At 49.8% G+C, this 13,424-nt stretch overlaps 1 protein-coding gene across 11 annotated transcripts in view; it reads right to left on the bottom strand.

Annotated features, from left to right (window-relative positions):
* Positions 1–13,424, bottom strand: part of ATXN7L1 (ataxin 7-like 1) — a 224,667-nt gene that overhangs the window by 41,546 nt on the left and 169,697 nt on the right. For 8 of the 11 annotated variants that reach the window (XM_014536936.1, XM_014536938.1, XM_014536937.1 and 5 more), the window contains 2 exons: positions 9,677–9,899; positions 8,656–8,679 (listed from right to left, as the gene is read on the bottom strand). In XM_014536936.1, coding sequence (XP_014392422.1) covers positions 8,656–8,679; positions 9,677–9,899 — 247 coding nt within the window. The remainder of the gene's footprint in view (positions 1–8,655; positions 8,680–9,676; positions 9,900–13,424) is intronic. The other 3 variants (XM_005862875.2, XM_005862876.2, XM_014536944.1) reach the window with 1 other exon arrangement.

The raw sequence follows: 13,424 nt of genomic DNA, 5'->3' as shown, positions 1-13,424 counted from the left end.
TGGGAGGCAACCAATCGATGCGTCTCTCTCACATGGATGTTTCTCTTTCTCTCTGTCTCTCCCCTTCCCTTCCTCTCTCTCTAAAAGTCAATGGAAAAATATCCTCGGGTGAGGATTGACAAAACAACAACAACCCCAAACCAAAAAATCCAAATCTGTGGGGAGATCTATGGGCACTATGTGTCCTGACATTCCTGGGAGTTGTGATGCCCCAAGACTGAGGTTAAAATCAGCCACCAGAGAAGAGAGGAAGAGAAGAGGGAGGTAGAGTCCTGGCACAGGCTGTCGCTGGAGTGCACCTGGGACCAGCCAGCCTCCAGTGATGCGCCTTAGGCAGGTCGTCCAGCAAGAGGTAAGACAACCCTAGACCAAACCAACTGTACCTGCTCAGTGCCTTTTCTTCCACATATGAGAACTAAAGCCTCCTATTAAAAAGAATACCCAGTGAAATTCATAGCAGGGAACGGTATCAGGACCTTTGAACGGAGGATTTGAGACTGCGGAGATCAGGAAGCAAGTGGACTCCAGAGGGAGCTCTGGTGCAGAGAGGGACAGAGCCCCAAGCTCCCTGGCCAGCAGCACTGGCCAGGGAAGGACAGGGCAGGTTGGGCTTGGGAGAAGCAAACGGGAGCACTCCCCTCTGCAGCCACCAGAGGGCACTGGTTCCCGCTGCTGGAGCTGCAAGCTGCCCCTGCCTTTGGGCCTGTCCCTCACCTTCTAGAGCCAGCGCAGCCAAGACATTTATTGTCTCCCTCAAGCCGTGGAGCCAACACTGACCCAGGGGGAGAGAAGAGGACTCCTCACAGAGCATCCTCCATTCCCCCGCCGGCCGTGGAAGGCCGGGAGCCGGACCTGGGCTCAGGCCCTCGGTCTTTGCTATCACTGGGAATGAGCCAATGGCACAGCATCCCTGCTACCTGTCTTCACAGAGGAACAGGCCCAGGGAGCGTCTTCCCTCTCAAGTGGCCTGGGAGGCCGGGGGGTGGGGGTGGGGGTTGTCACTCTGCTCTTTCCTGCTCCGTATTGGAATCGGACTGGGCAGGCAGCCCTGCCCCCAAATCACCTTCACCCAGAACCCTAAGCATCCTGTTCAAACCTTCAAAAGTGTAGTCTTCACACGGACCCACAGCAAACTCAGGACATTTTTTTATTCCAAATTAAATGCACTTTGTATTTTTTAAAAACTCCAGTTAGAGACCTTGGCCCCTCTGGCATTCCGTCACTCAAGCCTACCTGCTAAGAGGCCCTTTTTTTTTCCAGGGCATCTCCTCCCACAGCTCCGCCTGGCTCTGGGCCTTTGCACAGGCTGACACTTCCTTCTGCTCCTGTGCCCCCTCCCCTCTCTGGATGAACCTCACTCCCCCCTCTGCCCAGGTCCGATGAGACATCATCTTCTCTCACAGTGCCGGCTGTCCCTTCCTGGTGAATCTGCCGCACTTGCCATGCCAAAGGGCCAGGTTTCAGCTCGATGTTGGTGTGGCCTGGCCTTGAGCTAGCTACCTGAGGACAGGAACCAGGACCACGTGCATGCATCGCTCCGAAGTTCTCCCGGTGATGTATACATTATTTGGCACTTGGGAAGGGCTTTAAATGTTTGATGAATAAATTAATTTTCTCAGTGAAGATTAATAAAATAAAATACATAAAAAAACAACAACGAGCTCTCCACCAGAACAAATGCTTTCGGTAAGGCGCAGTCTGCAGCTGTCTCTCTTCCTGGTAGGGGAGCCAGAGTGATGACAAAAGTGAGGGTGGAGGGCTGACACCCCCCTTTACTCCTCTCATTCTCCCTCGACACTGACGCACTGCACCCCTCCACGCGGCACACAGCAGGCTACGCAGTCACACGCAAGATGATGTTTCATCCTCGCCCCCACGTACAAAGGAGGAACCTGAGGCTTAGAAAGGTTGCCCCAGGGCATTCACTCAGCAAAGTGAAGGGCAGAGACGGGGTTTGACTTCAGGCAGCTCTCTGGGAGTCTCTTGAGCACAGCATGGAAGTGAGAAGACCTGGGGTGGCGTCCCAGCGCCGCCACTGGCCAGTTCCTCTAGAGGGGCTGGGGCTCTGAAGGCATCGAAAGCTGCCACAGTGCCAAGCAGATATGAAGGACCTCTGGCTCACACTCTCGCGCCATCATGCCATCCCCCCTCCCCAGCTCTCCTGGCCTGCATTTAGACGCTAGTCCCTGTTTCTGAGCACTTCTTCGACTTGGCAAGGTCAGCTGAGTTTATACCCAAGGAGCTGTCCATTGTCCTTACCTTGACCGTTTGAAAACCCAGTCAGCGTGTAGCACTTAAATGTTTAAGTTCCTAATGCTTTCCTGTCCTGGGAGGGATGGCATTCCCCAAGACGCCTGAATACGCTGGCCTGTCTACGCCCCGTCCTCTTACCCACCTGCCCTTTCTCCTCCTCCCCTCTGGGGCTCATCACAGTAACCTGCACCTGCTGCCCTCTGTCCCCCCACCTTCCCGCCCTCACCCACTGCCCCACTCCTTCTCCCTGACACCCGGGCAGACTGGAGTAAGGGCGGGGCAAGGGGGACCAGAGAGAGGCTACTGCAAGAATCCTGCTGAGGAATCGGGGTGGTCAGAGGGGTGAGGCCACCGGAAGGGCCCACAGCCTTGGGGTCTGTAGCATTTCCCAGCCTGAGAGAAGCTCTGAGGGGACTCCTCTGGGCCATCAATACTGGCTCTTGTCCCCAGTTCATGCCAACACCAGGCAAGAAGCGATAAGCCAGCCCCATTTCTCCCAAGGCGCCCGGCCAGGGCTGCTCAGCTATCATTTTCTCCCCATAAAGCGCTGGGAAGGCGTCCAGAGCCCTTCTCCTGCCCGAGCCCCCCCACTCGGGGCGGACACGCCTCCCAGTGGAAGCGTCCAGAGGAGGAGACAGTCTCCTCCCACCACGCTGTCGGCACACGGGAGGCCGGGCGCCTGCTGGTTTTTCTCTTGCTTTGGCTCATTTTCCTTCTGGAGCAGCAGGCCCATCTCCTGCATTTTTAATAGCTGAGCCTATTTAGCATGCAGCACACGTGTGTGGGTTGATAAGGCCCAAGGAGAAGGCAACAAGCCATGCAGGGGAGGAAAACCTCCTCCCTGCTCCCGCCCACATCAGCGGATTTGTGTTCCCCCAGCAGCTCAGCAGGCTCGCTGGACCAGGGGAGCTGCAGCGACAGCAGGTGCGAAAGTCAGGCTGGCCCATTCGGGCCCCAATACAAGGGGCCAGCCCCCTGGCCAAGGAGGGACTCATCAGTGAAGTCTGAAATGCTCATCATAGCTCAAAAGAGCTGAAGAGTCCTAATTCCCTCTTGACGTCCACTGGGGACGGTCTCTACCTTTCCCAGCAGGACAGAGAGAGGAGGGGCTCTGGGATCCGGGGTGTAGGGCCAGCAGGGAGTGCTGCCGGCAGACCCGCAGGGGACATATCCAGGGGCACGCCTCTCTGTTTCCCCCCTTCTGCTAATGCAGAGCTATTTTTAATCTCCTCAGACTTGAAAGGAGAAACAACAAATCCACAGACCATCTGAGTCTGTGTGAGGGGCCAGCCTGGATTCAGCACTGCTGTTTATCACTGCACACGTGCATCTGAGCTACCCGAGAAAGGGCGCCCTGGACCTGCTGTTAACTTCAGTCTGAAGGCCAAGTGTGGCTGCTGTGTTCCTGGCATCCAGGGCCAACGCAGACTGAGCTCCTTTGGAGCAGGGGAACGGAACGTCAGCCGGGGAGACTGCACGGCCCGATCGGGTCCCCGGGGTCAGTGCCACCGCACACCCAGCTGCAGGCTAATGTGAGAAAGAAGCGAGAGTTCCTTCCACGTTGGAACTTAGGAGCTCATTAAAGAGATGGAGGAGCCACCGTCATGGACCTGGGAGGCAGGGAACAGAGACCCACCCGGGTCCCCTGGCCTAGGTGTCCAGATCTGAGCTGGACAGGGAACTCAATCTTAAAATTTATTTCATTTTAATTCATTAACATGTAAAAATAGGTACTGTTGATTCAGTTGTTAGAGAATGTTTAAGTATGTTTGGAACAACGTGGGTATGCAAATCTGTTTTATAATTGTGAATTTTTAATAAAATCTGCTAGTAAATATGGGTCAAATATTTCTGATGAAAATTTAGATGTCCAAATTAAGATGTGTTGTAAGTGTAAAACACAGGATTTTGAAGACATAAAAGAAAGAACGTAAATGATATCAATGATTGTGTGTCGACATGATAACATTGTAGGTATGTGAGGTTAAAGAAAATACATTATTAAAAATGAATTTTGCCTTTCCCCCTACTTTTTTAATGTGGCTACTAGAAAATTTAAAATGACACGTGTGGCATACATCATATGGCCATTGGCTATTGCCAGTCCAAACAATTGCAGATAAAAAGTTAACAGCCTTCAGGAATGGAAATCTTACAACCCATTTCATTCAATTCAACAAATATTTCCTGACGAGGGGACTGGCTGTGTTTGCTGAGTGTGACCTACTGTGCAGGAGGCCCTGCAGTTACTGCTGAGCAGAAGGAATACAGGAAGCCTAACCTGTGGCATCACACACAGAGTCGCAGGTAAGGGAAAAATGAAGTCCACACCAGCACATCAGGTGGCTGCCAAGGAGGAAGGAATGAGAGAAGGGCTTTGAGGAAAGGCGGCCGGTGGGACAGGCAGTGCGGAACAGTGAGGACTTGGGCCAGGAAATAAGGGGCAGGATGCTGGGGAAAGGACCTGGCTTCCCCAGGGAACCGACCTTGGTTCCTGCTCTTCTCAAGCCTCATACCTTCCTGGGAGGCCCCATCTGTAACCATGGCTTCAATGCCCCTGGTTGTCTACATTGACAACTTCCAAATCTCCAATCCCAACACAGAGCTCTCTTGACCTCTGGGTCCATACATTCAATGCTCACCAACATCTCTAGATAGGTGTTTCTCAGATACTTCAAACTCCATTGACTCCTCAGCTGAACTCATTCTCTCCTCCCCACCCTAAACTCTGGACCTTTCTGTCCTTTTCTTGAGCAAGTGACAGGACCAGTCACCTCTTTGTCCAAGTCAAGACCCTAGACATCATCCTCAACTCCTCCCTTGTATTGCAAGCCCTATCTACAACCAGCTCAAAGCCCTGTGTTGTTTTCTACCTTAATATTTCTCCCATCTTGCCCCTTCTGCAGATGCCCACTACCACTGCCTGGGTCCATGCTGTCGTTACGTCTCACCTGGTTTACACAAAAGCATCCTCACTTGCTGCTTCCTGAGTGGCCCCTCCAGCCGTCCCTTATCTTGCGGTCAGGGTGATCTCAGTACAATTGAAACTGCCCCTTTAAGAGATCTATGCAGTTTCAGGAGACGTCCAAATTCCTGAACTTAGTACCTATAGTAGAACTTGATAATCTACCCAGCCCACCTACCCAGTTCATCTGTCTCCCCCGCCACATGCAAATACTTCTGCCCATTCTGTTACCTTTGCCTGGGACACCCTTCCCACTTTCTTAAATAATTTTTTTTAAATGATGGTAAAAAATTATATAACCTGCCTGGTCGGTGTGGCTCAGTGGTTGAACCAGGAAGTCATGGTTCGATTCCCGGTCAGGGCACATGTCTGGGTTGTGGGCTCGATCCCCAGTAGGGGGCGTGCGGGAGGCAGCCAATCAATGATTCCCTCCCATCATTGATGTTTCTATCTCTCCCTCTCCCTTCCTCTCTGAAATCAATAAAACAAACAAACAAACAAACAAACAAACAAATAAATCCTAACAGTTACCATTGTAATCTGGTTTTCTTTGTCTAGCTCATTTCTACTTATCCTTAAATTCATCTCTGTGCAACTTCTTCTAAACCTTTTCTGAGTCCTCAGCCTGGGTTAGGTGCCCTTCTTCTGTGCTCCCAGTATCTTAGCTCATATCACATAGTTCTCTGTGTTAGCTAATGTCTCTTTTTACAGGCTCCCTAAGACGGTGTCTGTCTTATTTAACGCTGCATCCCCAGAGCTGCAGTGTGCAGTTGTGCAGGTCCTGCACTGCACTAGGCGGCCTGGTTGAGGAAGTAAAGTAGGGGATGAAGACACGCTGGCCAATCGTGTACCCTGGTCCTGGACTGTATCCAGGCCTTTTACTAATGGGCACAAAGGTTCCATAGGTGACATCAGTGGGACCAATACATCCCCAGTGCTCGTTATAGAGTTGACATGTAGTATTATAGTAGATGCTCATTAAATGGTTGAGCAAAGACAGATGGATATTCTAGGCAAAGGTACCAGGCGAAGACATGGTAGAGAAGCTGGAGTAATAGGATGCTATTGCATGATCAGGATTGGATTAGGGGGTTTAGAGGCAGTTTGTAGAGGGTCCCTTATGTTGGGCCGAGGGGCTAAACTCTTAATTCAGTAGGAACCTTTGAGAATTTTTGAGATAATATTGTGATGCAGAATCACAAAATTTTTAGGCTTGAAAAGAAATGAGACTCCGAGAAGTTAAGTAATTTGTTCAAGGTCACACAGGAGGATAGTGACTGAACTGGGACTTGAAGTGGTGCCTTTTGTTTTCTAAGATCTACATCGGCTTTATTAAGTGATTCATTCATCAGGCAGCATCCCATCTAGCAACTAGAAGGGTGCTCCTTTGAACTGGCTTTTCTTGCTCCTAGCTCAGCGCCCATTCCTCCACATTGTCTCTGGGGAGGCCTCTCAGAACTGATGCGGAGCCTGGGAAGTCTCTAAGGCAGATCTTTCCAGCCTTCCCAACACATGTCCCTGGCGATGGTGGGTAGGGGGTGGTAGCCTGACTGATGGGAGGTGAGACCCCTGTAATCAACACTCAGCCTTTTTCATGGTGCAACCCTGGGTCTGTCTGCAGAATATCTACCTACTTCAACTTAGGTAAACTGACCATTAGCTTTCTGTCCTTTACACAGGCAAGGGCTCTAGGTTTTGGGGCCTTTTTCTTATAAGAGCTATTTCCCTCCTTGTACTTCTTTTGGTTGCTTTTCTTTGGGCCCTGGCTAGTTTTTACCAATTCTTTCAAAAGCACCTTCTGCCTCTAGTGGAAGGGGCCTTGCCCACAGCAGGTCTTACTAAGTACGTGTTAAGTCGGTGGAATCAAATGTGGAGACGGATCTAATCCCAGGGGTCTTCCCAAAGCTCTGTCTCCTGGAAGGATTTCTGGTGCCGAGTCTCACCTCCCTGGGACCACGTTTACCTTTTATCATTTCTTGTGTTCATTTTATGATCTTCTGTGACCCCGGAGTCTCCTCCCGGCTTATTTCCCCTGAGCCCCTTGCCTTGCTTCCCTCATTTGTGTTCTCTGAGGCTCACTTCTGGACTCCGAATTAACTGATGTTATCCTTTTCCACTTTCAAATTCAGTCTGAGTCAGAGCCATTCTCTACTTCAGGGGTCCTCAAACTTTTTAAACAGGGGGCCAGTTCACTGTCCCTCAGACCGTTGGAGGGCCGGACTATAGTTTAAAAAAAAACTATGAACAAATTCCTATGCACACTGCACATATCTTATTTTGAAGTAAAAAAACAAAACGGGAACAAATACAATATTTGTATTTGCATGTGGCCCGAGGGCCGTAGTTTGAGGACCCCTGCTCTACTTTTTCAGAGATATTTGAGTTCTCGACCTTTATTCCGCTTATAGGAGCGCTGTCCTTTATCACACGTGATACCAGTGATGACTTTAACGTTATCATCAAATATTTAGCAAATGTGTACTCTGCTCCAGACAATGCACTTGCTGCTTTTGTAAGAGGTAGTTCACTTAACCCTCACAACAATCCTATGGGATAGAGCTATTCCTAGCCCATTTTACAGATGAGTAAAACTGAGGCCCACCAAGACCAAGCAACTTGCCCAAAGTCACCCAGCTGAGATTTGTACACAGGCAGCAATTCTGGAGCTTGTGCTTACATCAGGACACCTGATGTTGCCGCAACAAACAATCTTCAGGTGCTTTCTGAGGTCACCGATAAGAGGGAGACTCACTCCCAGAGGCCCAGAGACACCACCACTGTCACTTTCAGGCTGGGTCTTCCCAAACCAGCTACATCCTCCTATAGCAGTGGTTCTCAACCTGTGGGTCGCGACCCCTTTGGCGGTCGAATGACCCTTTCACAGGGGTCGCCTAAGACCATCCTGCATATCAGATATTTACATTACGATTCATAACAGTAGCAACATTACAGTTATGAAGTAGCAACGAAAATAATTTTATGGTTGGGTCACAATATGAGGAACTGTATTTAAAGGGCCAGAAGGTTGAGAACCACTGTCCTATAGGATTGACCTCAGATCCTAGCGATCAGAAGAGAGCAAAGCTTGTCCACGAGGCCCACCGGCAGGACGGGTAACTCCCCTCCCTGACAGCTGTGTCTAAACACTCTACCACGAGGCTCTACTTGATCTAGCATAATTAGCTCTTTACAAAGTCATCATAATCTCCAGCATGCAACGACAAACCAACTGACGGATGATTTTAGTCCACAGCTTTCCTAGGTATGAACTTAAGTGTAATTAACTATCACTAATTAACAGAACACTTTTTCTCTTTAAATATATAAATCAGACAGACTCCACAATTATCCCTTGTCTGTCTTCATGAGGCTCTGTAACAAGCCAGTCCTTAGGAGTTCCAATTTGGGTCCCTCAGCATTTGAAGATACAGGCATACCTTGTTTTATTGTGCTTCACTTTCCTGTACTTCACAGATGTTGCATTAAAAAATAGTTTTATTGATTTTAGAGAGAGAGAGAGAGAGAGAGAGAGAGAGAAATATCGATGTGAGAAACAACAATCAGTTGCCTCCTGCAAGTACCCTGACCAGGGATCGAACCCGCAACCTGGGCTTATGCCCTGACTGGGAATTGAACTGGCAACTTTTGCGTGCACGGGACGACGCTCAACCAACTGAGTCACACTGGCCAGGGCAGATATTGTAATTTCTTTTTACAAATTGAAGACAAGATCTTCTATCAGCAAAAATATTATAACCCACTTTGTTGTGATACTCGCTTTATTGCGGCGGCCTGCAACCAGCATTATCTCAGAGGTATGCCTGTACTCATCTGCTTCCTGTCCTCGTTTTCACTCTGGTTTCCTATCTGTCCTTTCCACAGGTAACTTTTATGACTTTCTGATAAAGGCTGAGATAAAACAATGAATTAAAAGTCTCCGATTTTCCAGTCACCTGCAAGCAGCTCTGTCCCATCCCATCACAGGGGTGACATTCTCTTTGGATTTGCTCTCTTCTTCCCGCGGTCAGTCCCCATCGGTCAGTCCCCATCACCTGCCTCTGCTGGCAGCTATGCCGAGGAGCAGAACCTAGCTGCGCCCAGCAGGGAGGCTCTCTGGGGGGTCTGCCTCCCGGAGGAGGGAGGGGCACAGGACCAGGCCTGGCTCCCCGCTGGGCAGACTGGCTGTGCCTTTGATTGTTTACACCAATGCTTCTCTTCACTGGGGCAGAAAATTGAGAGGTGACCGCGTCACGGAGGAATATTTCCCTGTTACCCTTTCCTTAGACACAACTTGGCTCAGCTCTTAGGCATATGACACTTTAAGGTCCCGTGTTCCCTCCCATGTTTCGGTTTCTCACCCCATCATTTGGGTTTTCTGTCCCTTCCCTCCTTAGACATGACGCCCAGGAACAAAGCCAGAGGGTAAACACTGTTTCCCGTGGTGACGGGGACACTCACCATGGTTTGTCCCTTGATCCTTTCGCAGAAAAGACTGTGTGCTGTTTGCTGCTGGAGGTAAGTAGATTGTCTTTGGGCGTTTTGAATGGCTTTGAGGTGCTGCTGGCAGAGTTATGGCCGCTGAGACAGGCTTTTGTCTTCACCTGTGCTAGTGATGTCCTGGAGTTGGAGGGTGGAGACGCTGGAGAGGGAGAAGGTCTGCACATTGAACCGTGTCTTCTCTCTACAGAGGGAGACAGAATGGAGCTCAGCACACCCTCGGCAGCAGGTGAGGCTCACACACTCATGCCTCGCTCATACAGCAGGCAGACAGGAAGTGCTTATCCCACAACGTCCGCATCCCTGAAGCCTCAGTTCTGACCACGGTCTGTTTTTTGTTTGTTTGTTTCCTGAATGAGCAGTTGCCTTAGTCAATTCCTTTATTATAACTTTTAAAATGATATTTCCACAAATACCAGTGGAGACTCTGATCAGTAACTTAAAATGAAAATCCACATATTGCAACATATTTCCTTTGCCTACTGACTACGGTTTCTCATGACATCTGCTCCTCTCTCACCAACTAGCAGTGATGGTTTTCTGAATTGCGGTATTAAACGGCACGCTGATAAGCTAAACCAGGATTTTCATGGGAGGCATTTACCAGGCCTTCTTTCTGCAAAACAACTTCGACAGGACTAGCAGAGGGGACACCAGGTGTCACCTGAACACAGTGGGATAGCCATATAGCCAACGTGACCCCCAGGCAGCTACCCAGAAGCGACAAGGTCCCTCAGAGCAGTGGGCAGGGTAGGACTCTTAAGAGAATAAACAGGGAGTTCTTCAACCCGACTAGCAGCAGGATCACTACGGTCAGAAGGCCCAGCAAGGGCTGAATGAAAGAGTCTTCGAGAACCAGGAGTGGCACAGCTTCTGCCCACATGCCAGCTGTGGCCTCTCCAGGGCTCACTGAGGTCTAGGGTTGCAGCTGCTAAGCCAGGATATGCAGGAGGACATCGACCTGTGAGGCAGAATCTACAGATGTGGGGCCTGGACGTGGGAGGGCAGGCACAGCTTCCTGGGGTTCAACAGAAAATACAGAGCTCTGGGCAGACGTGCCTCGCTTGTTCACACCCAGTCAGCCCCGTGGTCTCAATGCAATAGGTAGGATGCGGACCAGGACAGCAGGTGCATGAAGCAAGGTTCTAGTGTCCACCCACTGTGTACTTAGCTGTTCAGGGAAACCACGGATTTGATCAAAGTTAAGGACCCTCTCCCAAGAAAAATGCACACTTATAGATGCCCCGAAACTTTGTACACGATTACAGGAAGGAATCCGGGACCGTCCAAAACACAAAGGCTCTGAAATCCTAAGTCCCCTCTGGCTCTCTTGTGCCTCTGCAGGGCCTCACATACAGTGAGTGCCTAATTAATACGTGTTCAATAAATAAAGGAAATGATGACAAATGTCCGGTGGGAAGAACTAGAGATCCATAGTCTGGAAATCTGGGTTGAACGTGACGCGAACGAGGTGGGAGGCAAGGCCGGCAGACCACCTTCTCCCTCCAGCTCTAAGCTGAGCCTCAGGCTTTTCTCACCAAGGAGACACTGCTGGCTGCGATTCCAGGCACCTGGCCCAGGAGAAGAAAGCCAGACAACCTTGGCTCTCTGAAATGGGACTCTGGAGTTCCTCTGTGCTCCCTTATACCAGCGCCTACCAGGCCCTCTCAGAGCAGACCGCCTCTAGTCCTCTGGGACAGTGGGAATTGTGGGGGAAAGGGGATGAATGAGGATCCTCTGACTGCTGGGTGTTTTTGCCTGACCAGTGCTCAGACGTTGCCAACACTGAATAACTTCACAGGTAACGTGTCTTCACCAAATCAGAGCAGACTGTGCAGACACGCTCGGTTTCCAGAGCCAGCCTGTGGAAGGTTTTGGAAACCAAGAGCCAGTTCCAGGGCCTCTGTTCTGATGTATTAGAAAGAACCCTCGGTTGGGAGCCAGGAGATCTAGGCTCCAGCTCCAGACATGCCACATTAGTAAGCTTATGGCCTAGAGTTCACCACTTCAACTCCCTCAGTTTCCCTGTCTTTATCTGTAAGTGAAGTGGGACCCTAGATGGCTTCTAAGGCCTCTTTCCACGTCATTATCATAAACACAAGGCATACTTACACCTGCTCCTTCTCTTCTCATCCCTCATGATCCCTGAATGTTACAGCAATAATCACAGCTGAAGTACTGAGATATTTTACCCAGGCAGGCTCTTCCTCGGAGGAATTCATCCTTCGTGAAATTGCACCGGCCTTTACAACCCCTGTGAGACAGGCAGGAGGCAGCCAGGCATCTCACCCTCCTCACGCCTGACTGGCCAGAGAAGACCCAGAGAGGAGAGGTGACTCGATAAGGTCAGGGCCAATGGCTACCCAAGGAATGGGGCCGAGCCACTCCTCAAGAAGGCGGGGAATGGGGTGGGCTGGGACCAAGATTTGGAGCCAGGAAATTGGGAACTATAGGAATTAGAATTACGGGAGGTTAAAACCGGGTCTTAAAAGTCTGTTCATCCCACCTCCTTGCTGACTGAGGAGGTGATCGTTGGAGAGGTTCTCTACTACCCGCTTAGGGCAAAACCAGTCGGAGGGAATGCTGAGCCTAGAACCAAGTCCTCTTCTCACTTAAACCCACAGTTCTTTCTCCCCTTCAGAAATGTTTTGCTTAGCAATTTCTTTTTTGGCAGAGGTTTCCAACACTAAAATAAGACGTTGCTTTTTAACCACTACTGCTTTGGCTTTTTCTGCAGTCTTCCTTCGCTCATTTGCTATCAACTTGCTGAAGCTGGTTAGAGGGGGTATGGGGAGACAAGTCTTGATAACAAAGAGAAATTTTATTTAGCTAAGCTAACAGTTAAGTAATGTCAGCACCAAAATAATTTTTAATTAAAAATAATAATACAAATAAACAAAGTTAAGTCACAAGGAAGGGGATCACTAAGGACAAAATGAACGGGCCAGGCCAGTAATTCCAAAATCACGTTCACAGAGGATTCTGGTTAGCAGTTCTGCCGACCTGTTCTGCCACTAAACTCACAAAACATTAAATCAGTGGATGAGCTATCTTCTTGGTTTGGTATTTTAGTTCCGCAAATGACCAGCTGAAAGAACAAGTTACAGATGAGAGAATAGTCATCAAAACTTGAAGCCAGTCCTTTACCCTCAATTTGTGTGTGTGTGTTTGTATTCTAATGAACAGATTAAAAAAAGTTATTTTCTACATATAAACTGTTCCATGGTGTTTGGACTGAATTCAATCTACCACTGTTTCAAGCTCTCTCACTGGGGCCTGCGAGGGAGGCCGTGCGAGCATTTGGAGTGGGGACCATGGTCCGAGCGAGCAGCTTCCCTCGGGAGCTGGCTCCCACACTTCACTCAGTTAAGCTTTGAACATGGGCGACACGGGTCTGGCTCAAGCAGAGTGGGGAGAGCTTTTCAGAAAAATCCATTCCTACTCAATCTGTGTTTCCCTGGTCGGTAAGGACCCATCCATAGATTACTCACAAGGTTTTGTATTTGGCAGAGGGGCGGAATGGGCCGGTGATATCAGGAGAAAGTTAGTTTCTTGTAAAAAGATATTGCGGTGCAGGTAGAATGTCTCTGAGTAAAGGATCCAGTTTTATTTTACAATCATTCTGATACAAGCCTTCATCTTTGGGCTTATTACTCCCCCCCCCCCCCCCCCCCCCCCCCTCCCCACCCCCCCCACCTCCTCCCCCGCG

This window comes from Myotis brandtii, unplaced genomic scaffold, assembly GCF_000412655.1.
Source record: "Myotis brandtii unplaced genomic scaffold, ASM41265v1 scaffold17, whole genome shotgun sequence".
Lineage (NCBI taxonomy): Eukaryota > Metazoa > Chordata > Mammalia > Chiroptera > Vespertilionidae > Myotis > Myotis brandtii.
This window is presented reverse-complemented; position numbering and strand designations above follow the sequence as displayed.